The sequence below is a fragment of the Chenopodium album genome, chromosome 15 (genome assembly GCF_948465745.1).
Source record: "Chenopodium album chromosome 15, dcCheAlbu1.1, whole genome shotgun sequence".
Lineage (NCBI taxonomy): Eukaryota > Viridiplantae > Streptophyta > Magnoliopsida > Caryophyllales > Amaranthaceae > Chenopodium > Chenopodium album.
Genome location: NC_137848.1, coordinates 44,477,254 through 44,486,976, shown reverse-complemented (window position 1 = coordinate 44,486,976; position 9,723 = coordinate 44,477,254). Strand labels below are relative to the sequence as shown.

Genomic DNA, 9,723 nt, shown 5'->3' with positions numbered 1-9,723 from the left:
ATAGTCTTATCGAATTTGTCATGCCATTGCTTTGGAGCTTGTTTAAGCCCATACAATGCCTTGACTAACTTACAAACCTTCTCCTCTTGTCCTGGAACAACGAACCCTTCAGGTTGGACCAAGTAAATCTCCTCATCCAAGTCACCATTCAAAAAAGCAGTTTTGACATCCATTTGATGAACAACAAGACCAAAAATGCAAGCAAGAGCAATTAAAGTCCTAATGGTTGCAATTTTAGTAACAGGGGAGTAAGTATCAAAATAATCAATGCCAAACTTTTGAGTAAAACCCCTTACCACTATCCTTGCCTTATACTTGTCTATGGATCCATCGGCTTTTAATTTTTTCCGAAAGATCCATTTACAAGTAATGGGCTTACAACCTCTAGGAAGTTCAACCAATTCCCAAGTGTTATTATTGAGAATTGATTGTAATTCACTATCAATTGCTTCTTTCCAAAAAACAGCATCAACTGACCTCATTGCCTCATCATAGGTTCTTGGATCATCTTCCAAAACAAAAATATGCACAAAATCATCATCAATTAAGGAAGATTCAGATAAATAAGAAGTAATAAAATCAGGACCAAAACTATTTTCCTTTCTTGCCCTTTTGCTTCTCCTTGGCTCCAAAACAGAATCATCGTTAGTAATAGGAGCATTAGCAATAGGTAAACTAACAGAACTACTAGCATGCAATTCACTATCATTAGAAGGAGACATTTTCAAAGGAAAAATGTTCTCAAAGAACTCAGCATCTCTTGCTTCAATGATATGACCACCTGCATAAGAGTTGTTAGCACCTTTAACAAAGAAACGATAAGCTGCACTTTGATAAGCATAGCCAATAAAAATAGCATCAACAGTTTTGGGACCAATTTTATCCCTCTTGAAACTAGGTATGCCTACTTTTGCTAGGCACCCCCACACTTTCAAGTATTTCAGGTTTGGCGCTCGACCTTTCCATATTTCGTATGGAGTCTTGTCAAGCTTCTTGTGAGGAACCCTGTTCAAAACATGACAAGCAGAAAGAATAGCCTCCCCCCACATGTTATTAGGAAGCCCAGAACTAATAAGCATAGAATTCATCATATTCTTTAAAGTTCTATTTTTCCTTTCAGCTATACCGTTTTGTTCGGGTGAATAGGGAGCCGTCGTCTCATGAACAATGCCAAGTTGCTCACAAAATGCCTTAAGAGTGTCAGGGCTGTACTCACCACCCCTGTCACTCCTAACTCTCTTGATCTTTTTGTCTAACTGGTTTTCTACCTCAGCTTTATATTTGAGGAACATTTCCTCAGCTTCGTCCTTAGACCTGAGAAGATAAACCATGCAAAAGCGTGAACAATCATCAACAAAAGTAATATAATACTTTTTACCCCCTCTGCTTTCGTGATTATTAAAATCACCTAAGTCACTATGAACAAGTTCCAGTACTTCAGTCTGTCTATCTACTGATTTAAATGGCTTTTTAGTAAATTTGGCTTCAACACAAACTTGACATTTCGAAAAATCAGTTTTAGAAAAACTTGGAATCAAATTTAAGTGTTTAAGCCTTTTAACAGAATCAAAATTAACGTGGCCTAATCTAGCATGCCATAAATCAATAGACTCAGCAATATAAGCAGAAGAAGTACTAGCATTCTTATTCATAGTGTCAATTTTAACATCAAGAGTAAAAAGCCCCCCATTACAAAAGCCCTTCCCCACAAATTCCCCATTGCGAGTAAGAACTAATCTATCAGAATCAAAGGAGAGCTTCAGTCCAGCTTTCATGAGCAAACTGCCAGAAATTAAATTCCTGCGCATTTCTGGAACATGCAAAACATTAGTGAGAGTAAGCAATTTTCCAGAAGTGAGAGTGAGAACGATTTTCCCTTTGCCTTGGATAGATGCAGAGGCTGAGTTGCCCATGAAGACATTTTCACCTTCAACCTTGTCATAGGTAGTGAACATGTCCTTGTTGGCGCAGATGTGTCTGGTAGCTCCAGTGTCAACAATCCACTCAGCAGCATTACCTGTAAAGTTAGCTTCTAAAACAACAGCAACAATAACGTCAGAATCTTCAATAAGGTTTGCTTGACTTTGCCCATTCTTCTTCTTGACCCTGCAATCTCTAGCTCTGTGACCAGTCATACCACACTCATAACAGATCCCCTTAAACTTGTACTTCTGAATTTTCCCATTAGGCTTAAGGTTACTGTTTTTGGCTTTGGACTGGTTGTTTGATTTGGGTTCAACAAGGTTGGCTTTGGCAGAAGAAGAGGAAGGGAAAACAGAAGGGGCTTTGTCTTTGATACGGTTTTCCTCCTCAATTTTGAGGTGGGCAGCAAGTTCCTCTAAGGTTAGGTCTTTCTTTTTGTGCATGAGTTGGTTACGAAAATCCTTCCAAGAGGGAGGGAGTTTCTCAATCAGAACAATAGCAAGGGTAGTATCACAAATAGACAGACCTTCAGCAGCCATATTAATACAAACACTCTCATAGGCATGAATCTGATCAATAATAGGCTTATCATCAACAACTTGAAAACTTAACCACTTACTAACACAATAACGTTTAGTACCAGCATCATCAGTTCCATATTTTTTCTCTAAAGCATCCCAAATATCCTTAGCATGATGAAAACCCATATAAATATCCAACAGACTATTCGACATATAATGCAACAACATGCCCTTACAAGTTCTATCATCCTTAAAAAACTTAATCTCATATTCAGACAAATCATCTTTATCAACAGGTTCAACAATATCATCAAGAACATATGCAACATCAATCTGCTCCAAATAAAAACGCATCCTAACAGCCCAACGTTTATAATTCTTTCCATCAAGAGGTTCTAGTTTAGACATATCAGGAACAAGGAATTTGGAAGCCATGTTCGTCTTTTAGATTGTTATACTAATAAGCAATAAACAGAAATAACTTATCTCTTGATGCGTGAACCAAACTGACAATAGCCGCGTCGTGGAGAACCACTGACCTAAAAGACGATTCCGCGCTACCTCCCGGTGCAGTAGACAATTGCGGTCGCCCTCCAGGATAAGCACGGCGCCGGAGTTTATGTGCACTCACAAACCCGACTGGAACTCAGAATACTTGCCCAGAAAACAGAACAGGAAGAACATGTGTTTAAATAATTTTAGAGAAGAGAGAAGACTGATTGTGTGTTATGTTTTGGCTGAGAAAACCACCGAATATTTATAGGGTGAAGAGGAAAAACGGGAAGCATAAAAGGTGGGAAGAACCTGGCCAAGAAGATGACCAGATTAATCTAGTCAGTCAACAAACGAGGCAAGAAACAAGGGAGTGAATTAATCAGCTAAAATCAAGGGATTAATGGCTGATTAATTCCCACAACAGTCAGAAAATCCCAACAGTCAAAAACGGATACTTGGAATATTCTGTTAACAAGGAAAAGGAAATAAAATTTCTCCAAAAAGATAACAAGGACCCACGCCCGCGCATCGCATTCCCCAAGACCCCAAGTCCCGAGGCCCGAGCCCGACCCGACCCGACCCGGCTCGGCTCGGCGCGCGCGCGCGCGTGTGTGTGTGGAGTAACACACACCTCCAACTTACTCAACTAAGTAGTGCTAAAGCACTACATTATAAAAACAAGGAAAAACCTTCCTCCCCAATCAATGTGGGACTTTTCCCCTTCCATTGTTTTTCTCTCTCTCTCTCTTATTTTTTCCTAACACTCTAGCATTATATCAAGAACTTCCAACATATTCAAGCAATCAAATAACTCTAACCTCGAGTTTATCCATAATCTTGATTTGTTCATTGATAATCCAAGCTACTAATCTTTTCATGCTGCTGAATATTTGCGTGATCTGCAACAATGTTCATACTATTCGTCTGCCCCAACAAACTACTAAGCGACCGAGCTTTGACTACACCAAGTTTCACCCTCTTATTATTACCAAACGAACTCATTCTTTCCAACTTCTTCTCACTATTATCATCCACTGCCTCAACCTCCTCAACCCGGCCTAGCGCGAATTTAGTCCCGTTTGTAGAGTTGTTCTTCTTCTTAGAGGACCGCGACTTTGCACTAGTGTTACTTGTCATACTCCGGAGTCTACCTTTCCCTAAGTGATGCTCGCATAGGGAGTAACCCACGAGTGTCGGTTGACAACACCTCCACCCTCTCCCGTTCACTCGGCTGCACCTTGATCCTTCCATTATTGTGTTACCCCTTTTCGCATTTCCCTTCTTTACACCCACTGCTGCTACAGATGCTGCTGCTGCTGCTGCTGCTACCTCGTTGTTATTAGCTTTCACTATTTGTTTTTCTTCTTCACTGCCGGTGTTATCCCACTTCATTGACGTTGTTGTTGTTGTTGTTGTTGTTGTTGTCGTTGTCGTTGTCATGTCTTTCTCCATACCATCAAATATCGAGTTTTCAACAAAGGTATCAAACCCGATCCCCCTCCTCTTCTTCAGTGGAATCGCTTTATCACCATCGCACCACCTCCCTACCACTTGATCTAATGACATTACAATATTAATCGCAACAACAACAATCTCAAAACATCATCATCAATAGTAATGAAAAACTTATAAAACAAATATAATTCATTGCGTTTATTATTATTATTATTATTGATACCTTCATTATTGGAGAGAGATAAGGATCGTCCACTATCATCGTTATTTTCTGTTGCACTCCTTATACTTGCGTTACTAAAAATCGGAAACTCCCAGAAATCAACAACCATTGACATTAAAAGCGAGAAATCAAACAAAAATAGAAAAATGATAGACAAATATAAGATGAAGGTGGGTGCAAAAATATGTGTTATGTAAATGATACATATTGAGAGAGAAAATGCTGTTGATGGGGACCATCATCGTGCCCATGCTAACATCCATCGCATTGGTGTAGTACAATAATAATAATAATATATATATATATATATATATATATATATATATATATATATATATATATATATATATATATATATATATATATATATATATATATATATAATTTTAATTTTTGATTTTTATTTTTAATTTTGGGTAGATAACCAAATAAAAGAAAATTAAAAGGACTAGATGAGATTAGATGGGGAAGGTATGGTGACTCTTGCCAAAAGCTGATAATAAAACTTCTTCCCCACCTTTCTCCTAAAAATTATACATGTATACTACTAGTATATTCCCACTTTAATTAAGTATCTATGTACTTTAAACAATTACCTTCTCCGTCTCTAAAAAAACAAACACCGTCAAAATAGGAACAACGTTTAGAGACCAGAGAGACGGGGATAGAGTATAATTATACTTGACCCTTTAATTACTAGATTTGATCAAAGTAGGTACCAACATGAGATAAAGGTTAAAAAATAAAAGAAGAAAATGACAAAAAGAAATTCCAAATAATTTTTCATTGCATATAGAATTGGAAAATTCAAACGATGGTATTTAAGAAATTGAAATTATTGTTTACCTGATATTATCTTCATTATTGTTAATTTGTAGTCCGCTGTTGTCGACATCTTCGAATCCCTACAGAAGTAAAATCGTTGAAGCAAAAAAGATCTATTATTAATACTCCATCTATCTAACATAAAGAACTAACTAATTTAATTACATATAGTTGAATGTATAGTAGTGCAATTGCTCTTAAATAAAATTACTACAACAACCATCCGTACTACAACAACAACAGTAATATAGAAGAAAACAACACACAAAGTTACCGTAGCACCAACGGTAGTATTAGTAGCAGTAGCAAGCTTAGAGGTGCTATCGTTATCGACTAACGGTCCACCACGGCGTGGATCCGAAGTGGACCGTTTAGTAGTCGATAAATGATCGGATGACGACAACATCAGAGGCGACGAGGAGGAGGAAAGGGTGGTGGTAGTATAATTATTATCATGAGTAGTGTTTTGCACCGGTGACCGGCTGAAAAGGTAGAGATCTGAAAGAGGTACCGGAGAAAGAAGGGAAAGTGGCAAAGGTACCTTTCTTTTCCTAATCCTCATGGGTTTGATTGATTTTTTTTTTCTTTGGTGCACAAAAAATTAATTAAAACTGATGAGATTTAGAGAGAGAAAAATAAAAATAAAATGAGCTTAGTAGTGCAATGAAACTTATGAATGAACTACATAGACAAAATGCAAAGGTATTTTGATTTAATGGGTCATTTTCGTAGAAATAAAATATATATATATATATATATATATATATATATATATATATATATATATATATATATATATGAAAAAAAGGGTAGTAGCGAGAGATCTAAGAGAAATAGTGTAAGTTTGTTGAGGTGGGTTTTCTCTCTCCTACTTTAATTTGTTGCACCACACAAACAAGAGAGAAATGGTAGTGTATGGGTGAGGGGAGAGGCACGTGCGAGAAGGTAAAAAGTGGAAGGATGGCACGTGTGGAGGGGGAGATGACCGGTTAAGAAGGTAGTGGACGGAATCAGATATTGGGAGGAGAGAGAAAGGAGTACGGTAGATGACAGGGTGGAAGACGTGGACTGGGAATACAAGATGATGGGAGTTGCTTAATTATTTTATTATTATTTTTTATTTTTAATTGGGACAACAGTTTTTTTCTTTTTTTGGGGTTTAAACTTGCTATTGGAACTACTTTAATTTTGTTAAGGTGGGTCCTACCTTTAGCAACGACCAAGATGCTCCGGCATCTCCATGTTAAACTTCTTTTCTATTTTGTGAATTCGGATCCGCGCCTTAACCCGCTTTTCGTCCTCCGATTGTTTCATATAGATTAAGGAGCTTCGATTTGTATTTGATTAAACGCAACTAGAGATGCTAATCAAGTGAGTCGAGTCCGAATATAGCTTTATGAGCTTCGATTTATATTTGATTAAACGCAATTAGCTAGGGATGCTAATCAAGTGAGTCGAGTCCGAATATAGATTAAGGAGCTTCGATATATATTTGATTAAACGCAACTAGATATGTTAATCAAGCGAGCTAAGCCTAAACTATGGTTAGCTCAGCTCGTGTTCGTTTTAGTTTGTTCGAACTTGAGCTGAGCTCGAAACTTTAAGAATCAAGTTTTGACTGAACCGAGCTTTGACCAAGTGTTGGCTGAGCCGAACTCGAGCTGTTCACGAACAACCTTGACTTATTATTCTTAGTTTATTTGTCTTTAACTCTTTTTTACATTCAATTATTAAATTTTTAATATTGCGATGAGATAATTGTTTACGATGAAAATACTACAATAACTATTTATTGTGTAATATTTAGGATAAATATAATTATATTTGTACACATAATTTATTTTTATATGGAATAGACTAATCGAGCTTATTCACTAACTTTTCAAGCCGGACTTGGCATAACTCAGCTCGACTCGTTAAGGTTTTGAGCCGAACTCAAACCCGAGCCAAGCCACCACAAATCAAGCTTTGACCGAACGTTGATGGAGTCGACCTCAAATTGTTCACGAACAAGCAAGCTCATTATCACCCCTAAATACATTAGTTTGATATTTAAACTATATGGATATATATCACTCTACATTGACTATAATTTAATGATCATGTAAAGTAAATTTTTGGATATAAGCTGTTGTTGGATTTGTCTCAACCAAAGTTGTCAAAATTAAGATTCTACTTTGAATCAAAAAAGGCTTTAGAATCCAATCGTAGAATTTTATACATACTAAGTTAGGTCCCATGTCATACACGGCAATATTAAATACTTATTCTTAATTAAAACTACATTTATAATTTAAAAAACATAAATTTATATAAAATACTATAATGAATTTATTATGAAAGAACTTGTTAGCTAGATAGATATTTTCATATACGTATTTGACTATCTATATATATTTTTGTATATTTCACCAACAAATTGGTATCAATTTTTTTTTTCTTATTAACTAAATGAATTTCTTAAAACTATGTACTACATATTTAACCAGTAAATATATTTCTATTTAAAAATTTTTTTTAGAAAGTAAAATGGTGTTGTAGTAAACGTAGTACTACTACATTACACTCATATGTCACATGTTAATTGTGCACCAAAAAAAAAAAAAAAAAAAAAAATCACATGTTAAGAATTCAATTTTTTTTCCTTAAATTTATGCTCCATAGTTGTTAATATTTTTTGAGGAAGTTTATATCAAATCTTTTATTTTAAGTAATTATTATTCTAATTAATTTTTGGGAGCTTCTAATATTCAATATTATGTTATAAAAAATATTCAAAAAAATATATGTAATTATTGAAGTACATGACACTATTTTTGGGAAAAAATTTGTTGAAGTTTGAATTTTTTTTCTATACTTAAAATTAAATAGTTGCCTACAATACATCAAATTTTTTATTTATGTATAATTTTGTTATACTTTATTTTTGTTTAAGATTTGTTTTCTTAAAAAAAAAAAGAAAAAAAAAACCTATGAGACATACCAGAAAATGACACGTGTCATTATTGGTGTGACTTTTAGTATATATATAGGTTATTGATTAGTCATACTCAACTCTCATTGAATGTCTTTATATTATATGTTATAATTTTTAATAATGATCCACTAATATATACATTTATTATTATTTGTTTAAACTGTTATAAATGTGTAGATTTCCACTAGTTAAGAGAAATAGGTATAATCGGATAGAATTGTAAAATCGAATCATATGGTCATATAAGAATCATAAAATCATAAGATTCTTAGATTTTAATTATAATTTTAATAGCTACAATTTTTGAAAACTACTCTCTCTATTTCAAGTTAATCAATAGTTTGACCAACATTTTTTTTCAATACACAACTTTGATAACTAATATTCATGATTTAAAGTTAGTAAGAACTATGAAGAATTGATGCACTAAAAATAAACATTGAGATAAATCTAAAAATATTGTATATATAAAATATTATTTGTTTTTTACAAACTTTTATAAAAACAATGAGGTGTATAATAAATATTTTACATCCGTTGTAAAGTTGCAATAAAATGATACAAAAAAAATGCCCAAAAATATATAAAGTCATCCCAATATTTAATTATCAAACTAGTATGTGGCTCGGGCGATGCCCCGAATTACTAGTTTGTACTTCTTTAATTTGATAATTATATTCGATCGTTTCGTCTGTTTGTAAAGTTAGTGTGTGATTCGGGTATTGCCTCGGATGTTTTTTTTTTTTTTTTTTTTATCTCATATGTATTTAGTTTCTAATCTTGTAAAAAAAAATTTATATAACCTCGAATTTACTTAATAAATGAAAGGAATATATAATTGTAATTATGTGAAATTTAAAACAATAATCAAAGTTGGTTAAGATGGTAAATGTATTACCTTCATGTAAGGAGGGTTACGGGTTTGAATCTAGCTCAAAGCATAATTTATTTTGTTGTAGCTCATATTTTGGGTCGGGCTTGTCCCACGGGTTAACGAGCTTAAAATCGTTGTTCTTGTTTTATTTTTTAGGACTTTGTTCTAATTTTTACACAAACACTAATAAATCTATTTATTATTTATTTATGTTACAATTATTTTGATTAGGTTGTCTTAAAAAAAATTCCAGCTTGATCACAAATGATAAAGAATTAAAATAAAGTTGAAAATATTAAATAACATATATAATAAGTCTCCGATGATAAGATTTAAACAAGGAAAAAATTAAATAGTTCTTGTAGCTAATAAAAGCATAGAATCCTATATACTCCCTCTGTTTTTTTTTATGCATTAGTTTGACCGGCAC

General features: G+C 34.0%; 1 protein-coding gene across 1 annotated transcript; it reads right to left on the bottom strand.

Annotated features, from left to right (window-relative positions):
* Window positions 1-2,903: 2,903 nt before the first annotated feature.
* On the bottom strand, window positions 2,904-6,165 carry LOC145582303 (uncharacterized). The gene is made up of 4 exons (XM_081639302.1): window positions 5,717-6,165; window positions 5,464-5,522; window positions 4,618-4,691; window positions 2,904-4,495 (listed from the first exon to the last, which is right to left on the bottom strand). The coding sequence occupies exons 1-4, from the start codon at window positions 6,002-6,004 to the stop codon at window positions 3,786-3,788; spliced, it is 1,131 nt and encodes a 376-aa protein (XP_081495428.1). The 5' UTR covers window positions 6,005-6,165; the 3' UTR covers window positions 2,904-3,785.
* Between the last annotated feature and the right edge of the window lie 3,558 nt (window positions 6,166-9,723).